This window comes from Callorhinchus milii, unplaced genomic scaffold, assembly GCF_018977255.1.
Source record: "Callorhinchus milii isolate IMCB2004 unplaced genomic scaffold, IMCB_Cmil_1.0 Scaffold12, whole genome shotgun sequence".
NCBI lineage: Eukaryota > Metazoa > Chordata > Chondrichthyes > Chimaeriformes > Callorhinchidae > Callorhinchus > Callorhinchus milii.
Genome location: NW_024704753.1, coordinates 5328744 through 5347471, shown reverse-complemented (window position 1 = coordinate 5347471; position 18728 = coordinate 5328744). Strand labels below are relative to the sequence as shown.

The 18728-nt window shown below is 37.4% G+C and overlaps 1 protein-coding gene across 3 annotated transcripts in view; it reads left to right on the top strand.

Annotated features, from left to right (window-relative positions):
• tafa1 (TAFA chemokine like family member 1) overlaps window positions 1-18728 on the top strand; it is a 167513-nt gene that overhangs the window by 112581 nt on the left and 36204 nt on the right. For all 3 annotated transcript variants that reach the window (XM_042339637.1, XM_042339635.1, XM_042339636.1), the window contains exon 3: window positions 14684-14824. In XM_042339637.1, the coding sequence (XP_042195571.1) occupies window positions 14684-14824 (141 nt within the window). The remainder of the gene's footprint in view (window positions 1-14683; window positions 14825-18728) is intronic.

The following is an 18728-nucleotide window of genomic DNA, read 5'->3' as shown; positions in this document are numbered from 1 at the left end:
CATGATATGTTTGTACAATGCAATACAAATCTACATTTACATAGCACCTTCCAGGTCAAAAAGACGTCCCAAGTCGCTTAACCATACTGTATTCACAGGATTGAGAATTATTCTGGTTTACACAGAACCTGTGAAAAATCCAGATATGTTCAACACACCTTTAAAGTGTTTTTTTTCACTGAATATTTACTACCACTTTTTCAAAATGAATAATCCTTGCATTTGATATAGCGACTTATCATTGTTATTGAGACATTACTTCACAGGAATTACTGTAAAGAGCAGTGGCTTTATTTTGTTGACACTAGTGAATTTTGCACACATCAATGTCCCACAAACAGCTATAAAGCGAATCATCAATATTATCTGGGGGAATGTTGGCCAGAATACCACGAGAAACTCCCTTCTCTTTTCGAATAGTGCCATGCAATCTTGAACATCCATCTGAGCAGGCATACGGTTTAACGTCTTATCCGAAGGACGGGACCTCCGGAAATGTAGCACTCCCTCAAGATTGCAAATCGGTAAAAACTGAAACAAAATCTACAGTTCTGTTGGGTAGAGTACACTAGCCAAACGACCTGTGTGCCCTTCCCCAGTGGAAATAACTGAGGAAGAATCATTCATGATCTGACATTATTTCAATTATTGCTACTATGCTCCAGGCATGCCTGTCAACTTGCAAAACACACAGCAGTTGTGCTCAGCGTGTTAAATGTTTGTCCTTTGCATTATGTGCACAGCTATCGTGTAATCAGTTTGGAATTAAATAAACCATAATCTTATTTCATTCACTGTGGATCCTTTCAGATTTAGATTTGGTTTGAGCACTGAATGCCTTTACCTTCAGGAATTGTGATAACCCAAAGATAAACTTTCACCAAGATTGATAGATTTTTCGAGAGTGTAGCTACTGGATAAATTATGCTTTGTCAGATGACAATGCTAAATCTCAGACTATCTTCAACAGCTTATAAGGAGAAGAAACCAATAGTTTTCACTTGTCTTGCATAAAACAATACAGAGAATGGCACATTAGATCAAAGCTTCGACTAAGTGTAAGATTATAAGGACCGTTCAAATAAAAAGTGGATTTACTGCCACTCGGGCAGAGAACACACAGCCATGTATGTCCATCTTATATCAAAGCATATAAAACAAAGCTTACACATTCTTTTGGAATCTAGTACATGATACAAAATACAGTCACCACAATCACCAAATAATATACTGTGAATTGCTTTGAGACGTCCTTCTATGTAAGGTATGGTATGTCAAATGCAAGGTTTTAATATTATTTTAGCAGTAAAATTCTAAAATATAGTTAGTTCTGGAAGCAAGACCTTTTGAGTAATAAGATCACTTTACAAAGTTTCCTTGTAAAAATCGATCGGCAAATATTAAATCTGAACAGATTTTGCAGAGGAACAGAAAATAATTAGCTTTGTCATTTATCATTTCTATTGACATATTCAGAAGTGGTGGATCTGCAAAAAAAACAGCAAGAAAACAACCTGAACTGTTTGATGTATAATTACTTGGGTCTAAATCAATTCTAGGAATCGATTAAGGTGACCCTCTATTGTAAGTAGCAAAAATGTTATTACAAGAAACGTACGAATGAAGAAAGCCCCTCTTTGCTTTCATCCTTCCCCAAAAGCTGCTCTACTGTGTTCACAGTACAACATGAACCCACTATTCTGTCTCTTGCCACCCTTCCAGCTGTTCATTCTCTGTGTAAAATTGCCCTTAACATCCCTGAAAGTATGCTCCTTTTTCCTGGTATCTTGGCATATTCTAAAAATAGTTTCCTGCATTTACTTTCTCTATCCCACTTAACACCTTATATACCTCTGTAAAGTCCCCTCTGAGAGGTCTATTCAAAACTGAAGAGCCCCAGCTTATCTAGTCATTCCTTATCGCTTATCCCTCCAACTGGATATCAGCCTTGTTGCTCTCACCTACCCTGTACCTCTAGGCCATAAACTTTGCCTGGCTAATCTGCATGATCATTTGCATTACAATATGGAATTCCTTTTAAGCTTTTACTGGCTTTAACAAGCAAAATCAAATGTGAATTTGTTACGAGGGTCCAACTATATATCATTTTCTCAAAGCAGGTTTGGACCAAATCTTGTGGGGAATATGATATTCTTTTGCTATGATTGTCCAGCCATGATACATCAATACATTCACAGTGAAGGCCAGATTCTCCCTGATGCCTGTCCAACGCGCATTAAGATTTCCAGATGTATTCTCTACTGTAATTTACACCAGATCAGCATTACTTAATGTCACAAGGTTTTTACCTCATGGGCAACCAACCATCCTAGAAGATTGGGTCGCAGGGTTTGAGAATGCAACATCCTGTTAAGTTGCTTGGTTTCTTGCTGTGAGTTCAAAGTTCACTGAGCACAGTAATGTCCAACGCAGGATGCTCACATAGGAGACTCTAACCTGGGAGCGTCAATCCATTCCATTACCCCCTCTTGCCCATCCCCCCAACCCCCCTTCATAATCCAACTCCCACCTACAGCAGGCCAGGGCACTGAAGATTTGCCGGTATTTTTCTGCTTTGTGCAATTGGCTTTTTTTAAAAAGCTTCAAAGAACTCGAAAAAAAAGCAGGTAACGGATCAAACAGCAGCTGAAATTGTGATCAATTAATAATAAGGTACTTAGCCTGACCTGTATCTTGTCCTTCAACCTGACCCACTCATCCTCAGCTCTGTATTATGTCGCATGCACTCATCCACTGTTGCCTAAATTTCTCTTACACTTTATCCTGCTTTTGTTTTGTTTTGGGCATTTGTTTCTTATGTGCTGATCAAAATAAAGATGTTACTTTAGTGGGGAGTGGGGGACCAAAAATGAGCATTCTCTTTAGGGTTGGACCCACAGATACCAACACAAGTGAACTCACCAGCAGAGCTCTCTAAGAGTTAATAGCACTAAACGACATTTTGGCATCAATATTCTGCTAAAATTCAATCATTTAAATAATCTGGATCACCCATAAATTTTTCAGCACATGAATGAATTTTTGTAACATGTCATTAGTGGAATGGTACTTTCCTACATTTTGATTTTCGGACCATGCTGAAGAAAACCCGAGTTATCGATTATATATATGTATGTATATATGTATATTATGTATATTTGTGGGCGAACGCGGCAGCCAATTGCGCACAGCAATGTCCCACAAACATTCGTAGATTGAAAATGACCAATTTATTATTGTTTTTGGTTTTGGAGGGATTATTATTAGGCTCTGTGTGGAGTAAGGAAACTTGCCCAAGGTTTCGCCCTCTGCCTGGAATTGAACTCAGATCTCTCGCTTGCAAAGCGAGTGCTCTAACCACTGAGCTACAGGACTCCACGAAGCATCGAGATATGTGACTTTTACCAAACCAGAAGTCAGTGATATCACATCTGTCCTACAGTTGCCTTTCAATGCACAGATGTATCAAGGATATAGTATAAAACAGTCTCCAAAATACCTTTATACCAAGCAAGCTGCTCCAGCAACAAATCTCCACTGAGAAATGTAGAAGCACCACCTGCTGTGAGTATCTTCAAGTCAACTGATACTACATAAGGTTTTAATTAGCCTAGTCTCATCACTAATTTCAGTTAATTGACAGAACCATTGATTCTGTTGCAAACTATGCATTCACTGGTATAACTAAATTGTTTGCTAACTAGGTGGTAGTGTCTGAAAACTGCGCAATAAAGTCTCATAAGAGGTGGGCCCTGAACAATTGAGACAAACTTAATATATGTTCATATATACATGGAGTTAGGCTTGGATTATGAATACCGTTGCACACAAAATATTGCCATTGGTCTGTTGACTTCAGGAATAACCTATTTTGGCACTTCTGATACTTTAAAGAATAATTCGTAATCTTGCAGTATTCACAGAATTTCACCTACAGATTGTGCAGAGAATAAAGATGACGAGGAATTGATTCATTTTTCTTCACTGGATATGCCACTTAAGGCTCCGATGTAGAAAAATTTATGCCGTTTGGTATAGAAGAAAATTAAAGTCTAAAGACTCGTGAGATTGGCACATTAATAGCATTTTAACATCAGCCAGTGAAATGGTGCAGTTGAACCACTATATTTATACCATGTGCATATGAATTGCATTGCTCCTGTTAATGATAGTGATACAATACAATTTGTGCTGCCTCTAGGAATCTTGCCGCATTTTGCCAACTACAGAACTGCAAAGTGTTAGGCAGGACTGTGTGGAAATAGTGTTATGAAATTCTGAGCACAGAATTTCTCATCTCAAAATAGCTTTTAAAATCATAGAATCATAGAATATTACAGCACAAAAGGAGGCCATTTGGCCCATCGTGTCTGTGCCGGCTCTTTAGAAAAGCTACCCAATCAGTTCCACTCCCCCGCTCTTTCCCATATCCTTGCAAATTTTTCCTCTTCAAGTACCTATCCAATTCCTTTTGAAAGTTGTTATTGAATCGGTTCAGGGCCCAAAACCCATGATTGTCCAGCGCCCTGGGATGTCTTTCCAACTTGAAGAGCGCTACACAAGTGTAATTTGTTGTTTCCACCACCTTTCACGCTGTGCATTCCAGATCGTAACAATTCTTTGCGTAAAAAACGTCTCCTATCTCCCCTCTGATTCTTTTGCCATTAATCTTGAATCAATGTCCCCTGGTTACCAACCCACCAGCCAGTGGAAACAGTTTCTCACTATGTATTCTATCAAACCCCTCTCATAATTTTGATCACTTCTCACTGTTCACTGGATTTCCAAGTTTTGTTTCCTCTGCAAACTTTAAAATGTTGCTCTCTATACCCAAGTCCAAGATATTTATGTATTTAAAGTCATTTTAAAACAATCATTTCTAAAGGATGACAATTTATTGTTGAGAGGGTTCAGTGTTCCAGTAGGTTACTCTGAGTCACTCCATTATGTTTATATGCAATGCTTTCTTACTTGTATAATTGATAACCACAAAGTCATGTGAATGTTTTCAATTCCATTCTTTAGAGCTTTATGGAAAAGAAGGTGTAATTTTTAGTATGCAAAACGAAATGCACTAAAATGTTGAGACTATCCAAATATCATGTGAAAGAAAACAACTAGTCCAGGATAAATAATGTAGATGTAGACGTAAGGTTGGATAGAAAGTTCCATCAGGAAGATTAGAATTGTATAGCGTTCACAACTATTTTATCACTGAATATGAAACAACTTCATTATTTGCCCCCCACCCCAGTCATAAGTTTCACATTTGCAAACTGAAAAACAATAAATTTAATAAATGTGATATAATTTTGGATGGTAAGAACTTGCACTAGAAATGTGTATGACACAATGCAAGTTTGCTTACAATTTTACTGAATGTGTGAATATGGTTTTATGGAAACCTTTCTAAAATTGCTATATAAATAGATGTAAAAGTCAATGGAAAAAATCATTAATCTTTGCTAGTCTGTTTGCCATTGTAAAAACAATGGAGTCCCCTACATGGCCCACATCCGCTGGAGTTGCATTGAATCTTTGCATTCATAAATATTTTCCAGTGCATTTTGTTTTATTTTTATGACAAACCCTCAATATTTATTGAACAGTTTATGAAAACTTTTAACTTGCCATCATGCCTCACAGTTATTCAAGTTCCATAAAATAACTTGGGGTGTATAGTACAGGAAATATATTTTCAAATATGCATTATCCTAGCGTTTTAAGATGTTTCTAAGTATCTACTTTAAAAATTGGTTTCTAGACTGTGACCCGCACAGCGATGTCAAGTGCTGATGCCAATAAAAGCTAATCTTATTCAATGTAAATCATGCTAATCTTTATTTAATAATCTTTATTAGTTGAGAGATAAACTGATTAGTTTGATACATTTGCTGGAAGGAATGATACTCAAACTGATAAATGTTATTGATTAACCTGGATGATTTGTAATTTCTGCATAGGTATAAGTCATTATAGGTTCAATATCTCTTGTAGTGCGTTTATTATCTTCAGGCTTTATATAGGAGCTCCATATTAAATTGAACCAAGTCATGGGCTTACATTAATCTTTAATTGTATGATGTACAGTTTGTTTTTAATGCTTTAAGGGACATTCGGTACTCCCAATGTTCACAATGTCTGAGGAATCACAGTCGAATTTATTGTAAAGCTTTTATTTTTGTATTCGGCCTGGTTGTCTGTTTTATTTTCCAGAAGGCATGCTCCAATCATCCACAAGCAAACTGAACTCCAATGATTTGCGAGGCATACTTGCATGAAATATGATCTAGTTCTCTTATCTTGCCTGTCTTTTCGAGTGTGTAATGTATCTAGAGAGTTGAAATGAGGGTTGGGCACTTCAATGAAGAATGCCTGCCCATTGCTTGATTTTTGTTTGATATGATAGCTTCCTTGGACTGATGCAGCAGTAAGTGATTTGACTCATCAGTGCCTCTTTCCCACTGGTATTAATATCATTGTGGAGACTCACAAATGTAAGCCCGCACTCAAGATAATGCTCAGTAACAAGATGCCAAGTAGGGTTATCAGCAAACAAATAGAGATGGTTATTGCTGCTGCCAGTGAAAGAAAGGGCAAAACTCACCTCATTAGATGCTCAGCAGAAATGTTATTACAGACTTTTTTTTGTCACAATGGCCATTCAGCAGGTTTCAATTTTGGCAAATAATCTTGCAATTGCTATTGCCAGGATCGTTCTACAGACTTCAACCATTGACTGGCAATCAGTAAAACACAAAGTGCATGATTTGCTGCTTAACTTTTATGTTTACTTCACTTAAAGACACTAATGTGTCAGGATGAGTGATTTATATGAAAATGCATAAATTTTCTGCGCGCGAAAAAATAGTTTTTACTATGCATTAGTACCATGACAGCATAGTGTAACTGAAGGATTTAGCTTTATTACAACCAATGAAAAGAACAATTTATTAACAGCATCTATCAAATATAAGAGGCTTGTCAGTAATGACACAATATTCAAAAGGTATTTGTAGCTTATAGCGAGTCAGTACAAAATGCTGTCATTTGGAGAGGTCTGTTATCATTTGAAGCTGTTTATCACCTGAAATCCAAGTGTTAATTGCACAAAATGGTGCTAAGTATAAAGGAAATGATCAGAGTCATTAGGCTTTGTTTTTATTACTTTCTCAGATTTCACAGCAAATCTGCGTCAGATCTACTAAACACTGCAGGCAAACAAGAGGTGTTGAAACACGTGGTATAACTAATGAAATACACACACACATACACATACAGATACAAATGTTGCCAATTATTCTCATACAATATTGAAGCTGAACTCAAGCTCCACTTAATTCACCAATTCCTCCATTTATGAAATTGGTTGTTTTTTAACCAACAATTTTAGAGCTATTCAGCTCATTCTCAATCGATGTCATTCTTTTCTTCCAAAAAAATGTTGACATCTGCTGTGATTAAACATAAGCCTGGCCAGCATGCCCAAATTGGCCAGAGAAACAGGAGATTTCTCATTCATCAAAAACCCTTGCATGGAGAATGTGGCCTAAGTGTTTATATGAAATGCATACTTGCTCATGCATTCATGCAAGTATTAATTTATTATACTGACCCGCCTAGGGAAGGTCCATTAAGTGAAGCTCATTTGAGGCACAGATGGTTCAAAATAGCTTAATGTCTGCCTGGTGGCCAAAATTAAGTGACTTCTAGAAAGCCATAGCCTTTCAGAGAATAGAAACATAGCCAGGGAGAAATGAAAGACTTGTTTATCACTTTGATAAACAGCTATTCCTATTGCTGCAGGATGCTCTGTGTAACTCAGGAGAAGAAATGCGATTAAATGTGCCTCAATGTCAGCAACTGTAGTTATCGTGTTCGTCTACTCAGCCACAGTTAATGGCCTCAGCCATGTTTAACACAATTCGTTGTTACCGTTGGATTTCGCAATGCTTGTACGCTGACAACTATTTGACTCCGTTCCTATTATAACAAACTGGGCATTTTTGCACTACTAAAATGCTAGGGACTTTGAAATTTCAGCTCATGTGGGTCTGGTTGACAGTAATCTAAAAAGACATAGCTGTCTGGCAGCGAACAAAATATCTTTGAGAAAGAATTCAGTTTCTCAATGAATTTGGATCAATATCATGCATGTTAGTAGGACTCAAAGCCTATTGAATTTAAAGGTTTCAGAACTTAGGTCAGAGGTTTAGCGAGAACAGTGAATGAAAGCTCATGCCAGCAACCAGAGAATAGAGGCATTAATACTTTTATGCAACATGATAAATCCAACCGTGGTATGAAGGGTATGAATGTTGACCCCTACAAAGTTTTTGAATTAAAGCACAGCAAAGAATTTTGTGATTCCTGCTGCCTGGGGATAAGCAGCTTGACACTAGGGAGCAAGAAGTCAATTTCACTTATTGCAAATAAATTCTACTAATCTTTTGTACTGAAATAATATCACCCCTGGTTCGCCTGCTGGCTGTACTCACAAAGCATGAGTAACACAATTGTTAAAGATGGACATCAACCTCATTAATGTATCAGAGGACCATATCACTCAAAAAGGTGCATACTGTATAACTAATGATACACATTGATGGTCCAACTATACATTATTTAAACCAGCTCCAAATAGGATTTCAGGCTTTCAAGAAATTCAGTTCCATAAACTTGTGCCTCATCTTGTAATATGGTGCCTTATAATAATCCTTGCATTGATATAGCACCTTATCATATTGCTGTGACGCCTCAAAGTGCTTCACAGAATATACTACAAAGTGAATAGACTGTACATTTTTGTGGGTGAAGCGCAGCAGCCAATTGCACACAGCAGTGTCCCATAAACAGCCATGGATTGAGTGAACAAATCATTATACATTTTTTAAAGGGATTATTAGCCCCGGAAAAGCGACTAACGACCAGGTTCCTACTTACTGCTAGATAAAAAGAGACATGTGGAGGAAGGAAACTTGCTTCCGGTTTCACCCTGCCCAGGAATCGAACCCGGGTCCGCTCACTTGCGAGGCGAGCGCTCTAACCACTTCCCGACAGAAGTCCACTTTATAAGTTATAAAGCTATTAGGAGAATGTTTTTTTGAAATGTGAATTAGAGGAAAGCTTTGGGTACTGTTTTACACCGATGTATAAGGTCATTGAGTGAGAGGTTCTCAGGTTCAGTCCCTCTTTTCGCTGATTTCCTGATCTGAGTTGTCTATGAGGAGACGGCAGCATTTCTTTGCAGAGTGAGGGATGACATACTTGGTCAGATGGTACCACTTGCTTTCTAGCAAATGACCAAATGGAGCATCGATGAAGACCTGGGAAACGGCTACCAATAATCCTTGCATTTGATATAGCAGTTTATCACGTCTTCGAGATGTCTCAAAGCACCTCACAGAATATACTGTAAAGTGAATTGGCTGAATATTTTGTGGGCGGACCATTAGCAGCCAATTGTGCACAGCAGTGTCCCACAAACAGTTGTGGATTGAGTGAACAATTTATTATTTTTTTGAAGGAATTATTACCCCCACAAAAGCGATCTGCCAATCAACTAACAACCGAGTTCCTACTTACTGCTGGGTAAACAGAGGCGTGTGAAGTACGGAAACTGGCCCAATGTTTTGTTTCGCCCTGCCAGGAATCAAACCCAAGTCTCTCGCTTGCAAGGCGAGTGCTCTAACCACTGACCTATAGGACTCATAATAGACCTTTTCAGCAGTTGTGGCACCAGTATAAGCAAAATAAAAATAACAATATGAAGCAAGATTACTAGCAAAAAAGCTCGAAGTAGCCCTGTAACATATCACAGTTATTTTAGATCCAAATAGTCACATCAACATGGAATTTACTGCAACATCCTCACACATTTATATATTCTGAAACGTTTGGAGATAGAATCAAGTAACTTCTGATATTGGCGTAAAGAGTGAATGCATTGTACTTTATTGACAGAGCCAAATAGACAAGCAACACACCAAGTGTGGTCCCTGGCCTGTGCTATGTTAACATTGTGGAGTGCAACCAGTCAAGCCTGTGTATGATAAGGTATGCTGCTAGACCAATATCCCAAATACTTGGTTGATTACCTTTCAAAGACAGGGAAAGGTTTCATCATTCTAACCTTCTGAATGGTTAACCTCCTTAAAAGATGGAATGAGCTGGTTGTACAGAGTTTATTAGAAGTTGATAGGGCTAATGTCTTATTCTGGTGTACTCCTATGCAGGTTTAATCAGCTGTATAAAACATTGAGTTATAATGTTTACACATTCAGTAATGATCTGTGCAACTTGCTATTTCTAATTGATCTCTTCCACAAGAATTGCCTAAAGCAGTATCAGGCTTACGTGAAATTTTCTTTCAGCAGCTTCTATTGTTAAACTCCTCAATGTCCATGGGATTCGGCTTAGTATTGAAAAAGCGAAGAATTAATTACACCTTTCTACTTTCATTCTTAAATGTGTCCCTTTTTTTATCATCAAAAATATGTACTTGATCCTTTTTCCATTAACCGTATCCCGCAATAGAGGCAAGCTATACAATTTTAATATTGAGGGATTCAGATAAGAGGTCTCTATTGTACCACAAAATACCTTTATTCAGGAATTAGCCAAGTGATCTTAATGCATACCTTTTGAAATTCAAAAATTAGCAGTGTTTCCAAATTCAATATTTCAACTGACCTGAAAATGATGATCAAAGAACATAAGCGTTACACAAACCCGCATATTATAATCATTTTTACTCTGCACTTGTTCGGTGTGCTGTGTGAATATCAGTCACGTATTACAGTAATTTTCAACTGAACATGGATTGATGTCTTTCTTGTAACCAGAATTTTAGGCAGTAATCCAGATACGTATTCCAGTAGACCAATTAAAAAATAATAATAAATTGATAACTCAATCCACGACTGCTCGTGTGACACTGCTGTGCCCAATTGGCTGTCGTGTTTCGCCCACAAAATATAGTCAATTCACTTTACAGTATATTCTGTGAAGCGCTTTGAGGCATCTCGAAGACTTGGCAAGGCACTATATCAAATGCAAGGATTATTATCATTATTAAGGACTGAACAGAGCACTGCACATCTTCCGCATGACCTCTGAGAATTTGACCTCAACTGATTTTAGTAATGTAGCCCAGAAAACTAGTGTTTTGATGACTGCTTCCTCCCATTGTTTGGACATTGTGAACGATAAGTCAATCAACTAACTCAATCAACACTCTCAGCCTCTTTCAACTTGTTCCTTGGCAAGTTCTATCCTAACACTGATTATTATTGAATGCACCTCCTAATTTTACTTCTAATATGCTGTATCAGTGTTAAGCTTGATTTGGCAGTAGTCATCTTATTAAAGAGCAGGTCATGCAATCATCTCTTTAATAAGATTAAAATAATACTGACACCAGTATACTGACACCAGAGTTCTCTGCATAGACAGAACTCACTCCAGCTCCAGGTTAGAGCTGTTGTGAGTGGGAAATATAAATCCTGCTCTCCGCTCTGTATCACTCTGCAAGTCATTTTGCATTTAGTTGCTACAGGGGAAAAAAAAGGTATAAAATGTGATTAATTTTAAAATCCAGGGCAAGAAATTTCTCCTGCCACTAAGAACAGCAATGTTGATGATGTGCCCTTTGGGATAGAGATTTTCAGTTCCTAATTTTTAAATGCAAATCTTAACCAATGAATCATTCCTAATTTTCCACCCTGTTTCTCAATCTATTGCAAATAAATGCTTGGTGTGCTCTTCTTGTTTCCTATCATTTGCAAGATTGCTTATAAATCTTCTTTCTCCGTTTGTGGCAGTGGTTTAACCGATCAAGGGAGCTTCTGTGGCATAGTAATAATAATCCTTGCATTTTGATATAGCGCTTTTCACATCTTCTAGACGTCTCAAAGCGCTTCACAGTGTATGCTGTAAAGTGAATTGACTGTATATTTGTGGGCATTGCTTCATGTCGCCATGTGTTCTTCCAGGAAGAATGTTTTATTGGTAGATGAATGTTCTCGCTTGGATTACAATAATAATGATAATCCTTGCATTTGATATAGCGCCTTATTACATCTTCGAGAGGCCTTAAAGCACTTCACAGAACATACTGTGAAGTATTGACTGTATATTTTGTGGGCAAAACGTGGCAGCAAATTGTGCACAGCAGTTTCCCACGAAGATTCATGGATTGAGTGATCAAATTATTATTATTATTATTTTTTGAAGGAATTATTACCCCCGGAAAAGCGATTCGCCAATCGACTAACAACTGGGTTGCTATTTACTGCTAGGTAAACAGAGGTGTGTGGAGTAAGGAAACTTGCCCAACGTTTCACATTTCCAGTTTTATGTGGATTTGTTTCAAATCCATGGAACTGCTGGTGACAGACCAGTCAGCCTGACTCATTGACAGGTCTTGGAGGGCAGACTGGTCACGAGGGGCAGGGATTCTTTCCACTCGGCCCCTGTTAACCCTGCAAACCAAAACCCAAAACAGGTTGCATGGTCCTAGCTGAACAAGCAGCAAGAAGCTTGCAAACAATCTGTTTCTTTTGCACATTGCAATTATTCACTAGGAAATCGGCATATATAGGAACTGAATGTCAGCTATGGTCCTAGCAAAATTAAGTAGAGACTTCTAATAGGATCAAATGTCTAAGTATTGTTAATAACAAGAAAAACTGTTTCAAAATTTTCTAGACTTGGTGCTGTGGAGCTATGCAAATAGTGAACTGTTATCTTTGAAAGTAGCACAACGATTCATAAAGTACCCCTTTTCCAGTGGAAAGATTTTTTTGGGCTCTTTAAAAAAAGAGGTCCAACATGCCTGACACAACATTTGAAAAGAAAAATATAGTTTTCATGTGGATGATTAGATCCATAAAGTGCCGACTGTGACCTTTGCAAAATCTGTTTTCTGGAGATTTGAGAAAGAGACGTTTAAATTGAACTTGACTGTACATTTGACAGACCAAACTGAGTCAGATTGCCTGAACCTTTCACTCTTCCAAGCAGAACTTTACCTATTCTCTTTAGCTATTTCTATTGATAGTCTAGAGGACAAAAACACTTGTCACTCCTGTTTCTTACCTGGAGATGGCAAAGCCAATAAACTAAAACATTAAGAAAAATAAACTTCCGATGGCTTTGAAAATATTTCCACGCTACAAATATTTTAAAAAGCACCGTTACTACCAGAAAAATAAACAGCTTGACTATTCACTAATGTGAAATGCTACTTTTATTGCAAGCATTGGTTTGTTGCATTAACCACAGTCTATCAGGCAGTTACCCACAGTGTTGAGCTACTGGCAGAAATTATGTCAATATTGAATTCATTGATTTAGTGCATCAAAATCTTGTTAAAGTCAGCTGTAAATTCTGTTGCCATAGAGCCGATATGTGGGTACACCCTGCTGAAGTGCCACAGAAATCAATCCAGCAAAAAGCATGGGGAAAAAATTACTTTCGTGCCTTAAGCTCGCTGAAGGTTTTTTATGCAGTACTTCAGTCATGAAGTAATGTTGTGTTGCCAAAAAATATATATTTTTAAATATGTAATTTCAGCAATATTATCTTTATTAGTTCAAGAATCCTGAAGGTTTATATAATAATAATCCTTGCATTTGATATAATGCCTCATCAATTATGCGAGATGTCTCAAAGCACTTCACTGAATACATTGCAAAGTGAATTGGCTGTATATTTTGTGGACAAAACACAGCAGCCAATTGAGCACAGCTTAGAATCGCTTAGAATCTCCCTTAAATTCCTAAATATATTTATAACGAAGGCCAAATGTACTTCACAAAAGAGTTAACGGATAGAGCATTGAGAAATAACTTAAGAATGTTTGCCTGTAATCTCACTGTGCAAACTTCAGTGCAATATCTGAATTCTCAGCACTGCTAATGCATGAAACCCACAACCATTCTCCCCTTCATGTTCTAAAAGAACATCAGGTAAACCGATACTGTTTTGGATTGGGTAGAGAATTCAGTATTAAGTACACTTTGGAATGAAATGAAGATTAAACCATAAATTTGGTTAAACCAAAACTGCATGTCAGAAGTACACACAGGTTGGAGATTAAGGTTGCAGTTGCCCAACAATCAGTTAACAAATTGTATCTTAGACAGTAAGTCAGAGAATATTTCCTTATGTTCAACCTCAGCACTTGGCATGATGGTGAAGATCATAGTTTATTGTGGAACAGGCAGAGGGATATGCCTTCACTGTGAAATTAAATAAACTTTCTATGCAAACCTGTCCACCTTAACAACCAAAATCTGCTTGTATAGAATGAAAAAGTGCTCTGGAAATATAACTTGAGTTCAATGTTACTCAAAGACAGGAATTTATGCACAACATAGTCCCTGTAAATTCTTTAGTAATACTATTCCTTTCCCCATTTGTTGCATCAGGTTTTGAACAAATCTCAGTCCTCAATCTGAAACTATTGTCAATCGACGGCAGAATTAGCAAATATACTAAATAAATGTAATTAAGTCTCGATTTGATGGATTCCAAAAACATCACCCTTGTTTTGTATTTTATTTTATTGCACTCGAATCTAGGTTAAATAACACTTTGATTTCTGCTTTACAGGAAGAAATTTTTTTTATTTTTAGTATTGATCGACAGACAATGTAATTTCTCTCTTTTTCCCCCGCAGATGGAGGTACATGTGAAGTAATAGCAGCACACAGATGCTGTAACAAGAATCGAATTGAGGAACGATCACAGACTGTAAAGTGTTCCTGTCTGCCAGGGAAAGTAGCCGGGACAACCAGAGCCAAACCGTCTTGTGTTGATGGCAAGTAAATTAAATCAATAATAATTCAGTTGCACAATGCAGACACGGATGTCTTAAATATGGTACGAAATAAATGTCAGACAATGTATTGTTCAAAAGTCCTTTTGATTAAAATGCAAACCTCTATTTAGAATGAATTACCAACATAAATGAGCCTTTGGTTCTTGTAATTAATCAGATAAATACTCAACTCCACAGACCTAAACAACAAAATCTAATAAAAATAGTCATTTATACTTCAGTTGTACTTACAGCTGAAGTGCAGTAACTTAGTTTGCTCTAAATTGTCTGCTATTAGCTTCAGTCCCCTCATCAGGATGAAGTCACTTTAAATCAATGCGTAGCACTGTGCGCACTATATAAGGCTTACTTCAATTTACAGCATATTGGTTTTTATTAAATAAGGTCTTAATAGTCATATGATACCAGTACTACATTACTACCCTGGGTTATTGAATATCCAGCTAATAAGTTGCTAATTTAGAAGTCTCTGTGACATCAGTGTACTCACGTTGAAATTGTCATTTATTATACAGAGATACTGCTTAGGTTTTGCAAAGCGGATGAGAATTCTCTGTGTTATTGCTCAAGCTTGTTGTCTATCTCTAATGCTCCATTTTATACTGCTGGAATTGATTAATTATCCTTAAGCAGTGGTGATTAAGAGTGGGAACCTTGATTTATGCTTCCCATGTCAATGCATCTCCCCACCTCAAATGTTCGAGCAACCATTTTTGAGTGAGCACTGAATTGAAAGCTCCACCAAATTCTGAGAATGGTATTAACAGATCATCTCTCAGGTAACTCTCTATATCTTTAGGGTAAACCATTTACTTGATTGAAACTGTGCTTTTGGTGTTGAATGGCTCAATTTTCGCATCATATTGCCATGACCATTGCTGTATGAAATAACCATCAAGCCTGGCTGCTTTTTCTAATTGAAAACAATACCATGAATATTTTTAATTCTCTCCGTCACTGGCACATGGAAACCGCCACACACCCAAAAGACAGGGTTTACAACTCGGTAAGCTTATTGTTTGCCAGCTGTAGCCATCTCACAGTCAGCAGTAGCAAACATTTGATATATTTATTGTAAAACAATTTTTTCATTAGAATTTGGATATAACCTTTTCTTTAATAATTGGTCTTGTGTAGAGTTTTCGTTTCTCTTTGTTTCGTGCCCACCTCAACAGGGAATAGAAATATCCTGTTTGTGATCCAAAAAGGCTTCTTCTCTTTTTTTTGTTATTGAGAGTGAAAGTCTCCTTTCAGTTATTTTCTCTCCTTCTGTGGTCAGCAGCCTTACCATGAAAATGAAGCATGAATGATGAAAGGCTCTTCTGAAGATTGGCACTGAAGTGACAGCCTAGAATAGATTATCAGCTCAAATCCTATTGCGGGGCTTAAACCTGCAACTTTCTGACCGAATGGCATATATACATTGCTATCAACTAAATGTGTCTGAATTCATTTATCTGTAGCAATCTAAGTATCCAGGTAGGCTGAAGAATGTCAAATCATTTAATGTATACATCAGAGGACCAGACTGCTATGCCAGACATCAGAATTCATCTTTTGATCGTTTATCTGCACACTCTTCAACAAGTTGTGTCTTTCATATCTCATTGTGTGTGTGAGGCAGAGATTTGCATCTGAATTTCAATTCCCTATTTTGAAGTCGCACACCAATATATCCCTATATCTGTATATGTCCTCTTTTTGCCTTCACCCTTGTGATCCTAACCGTTTATTGGCTACACCCATAGTAAGTCTTTGTGATTGTATGTATATATGTATAGGGTTGCCTAGATGGTCATAGGCCCTATCGACAGGTAAATCAAGGGTCAGCAATCTTCTTTTGCTGTGGTATAAGAATCTTCAATAGAAGATGCCAGAGTGGTCAAACATCGTACTAGGGGCAACAAGTGTGAAACCCAGCCTTACAAAACAAGCTCCACAACCTTATATCTGAAGCGAGGACTTTCTCTACTAATACATAGCTGATTGAATTCAGAGGGAGTTTCTTAACTGGATTTTCCAGCTCCAGATTCTTCTCTGGATGTTCAAACTTTCAACTTCTTCCAAATTATTGTCGCTGGTTGCACATAGAAGTCTTCTTCTTCTTCTGCTCAACAACAACAACAACAACAAAATTACATTTGTAAAGCACCCTTCATGTCAGGAGTACATCCCAAGGAGCTGGACAGACAGAGTTACGGACCCAAGCTGGGGGTATATTTATATATTTCTATTTATATTTGATACTGCTCAAGTATCAACTTCCACTTAGATCATAAAGTTGAAGAGCCTTTCACATTTTTATTGGGAAGTATCTCTTTGATTGGCCCACGTACTGCACGTATAAATCTTTGCACAATCTTCACCTGGTCATTTAATATCACGAGATGTTCATATGCTCACACTGTTCATTGAAGTAGACTTGCATTCTAAAGCTTTATTATTTTGGAGTTGAATTTGGTTTCAAATATTTCCTATCTCAAAACCTTGGCTTGGTTGTATGCTTGAAGGGTATTCTGTCTGCTAAAGATCATGTTAACACAAAGATTGTAGAAGACCTAGTTATTCTTCTCCTCAAGACTATTCATCCGTTCTGCATTTTTTCACTTCATGAATTGAATTTTACACGGAATATTTCTCCAAATGGTATCAAATTTGTGATGAGCACAGTGGCTTAGGGCTTAAGTTAGTACCCAGCCAATCACTTCCATCTGCATCTGTATTTGGCAGTAATCCTTGAAGGTGTTGTGCAGCCTGGGGTTCAAATCTTTCACAAATTGTTCTGAAGGGCTTCCTTGGAAAGTAAGTTCTGATTTTGTCTAACTGTCAGATATATCTCACCATTCTGAATTGGCCACTCGTTGGAAATCCTTCATGAGAAACAAAATTCATCATCGTAAACTAGCTCAATCCCAAATGTATCTGCAAAACAACATTCATACTTGGCTGCCCATAGCATTTGGGTTGTGGCCTGTTTTGCACCAAATTGTGTTCATGTTTACTGTTGTCTTTGCATTCTTATACATGATTAGTTTTGAGCTGCGCAGAACACCTGGGATCGCTTGCACTCATTTCTTTCAAGAAGGATACAAAGAGACAAGCTCAAACTTTGCCAAAGGCGAGAACTAAGGAGCAAATGACAAGGTCTAATATCATCATATACTCTACCTTCAGTTCCAGATTTACTCATTCTCTTATCTTCTATACTTGGTGTACTGTATTTAGTAAAGTAGCTGACTGCCTTTACTAAAGGCTCTGTTCTCTTGTGTTGCTTTGCATCCATCCTTAAAGCATGAATTTGTGGCTTATGCTATCTAACACATAGCATGTGTTGACATGTACATGACTATATTCTATTTTGTATAATTATTTTACTCATGTTGGCCAGACTTCAATATATTGATTTATTTATTCAGAATTTCAGTTGCAAATTCTGTTCTATATTGCTACCCTCCATTGAACTGCAATACAAGAACATATTATGAAGCAATGTAAATCAAATTTGTCCAAAGAGGTGGCGACTACTCTCTCTCTCTCTCGGTCTCCCCCCTCTCTCTCTTTCTCTCTCTCTCGGTCTCCCCCCCTTCTCTCTCTCTCTCTCTCTCTCTGTCTCCCCCTCTCCCTCTGTCTCCCCCTTTCTCTCTGCACCAAGATAAATATTTTCCCCCCTTTTAAGCCATGTGGCTTCACCTTAGTGTGTCTCTATGGTGATTCATGCATTAGGCAACATCTTTCTAGTTTAATGATTTAGCTCAATCATCTTGCTTTGCCCCCAGCTAAAACCAGTGATAAATAAGTGTTGAAATATTTCTTTGAGAAAAATCAGCTTTAAAAGAGCTACCAATAAAAGAAAAATGCTGAGACTCTAAATTAAATTCATGGC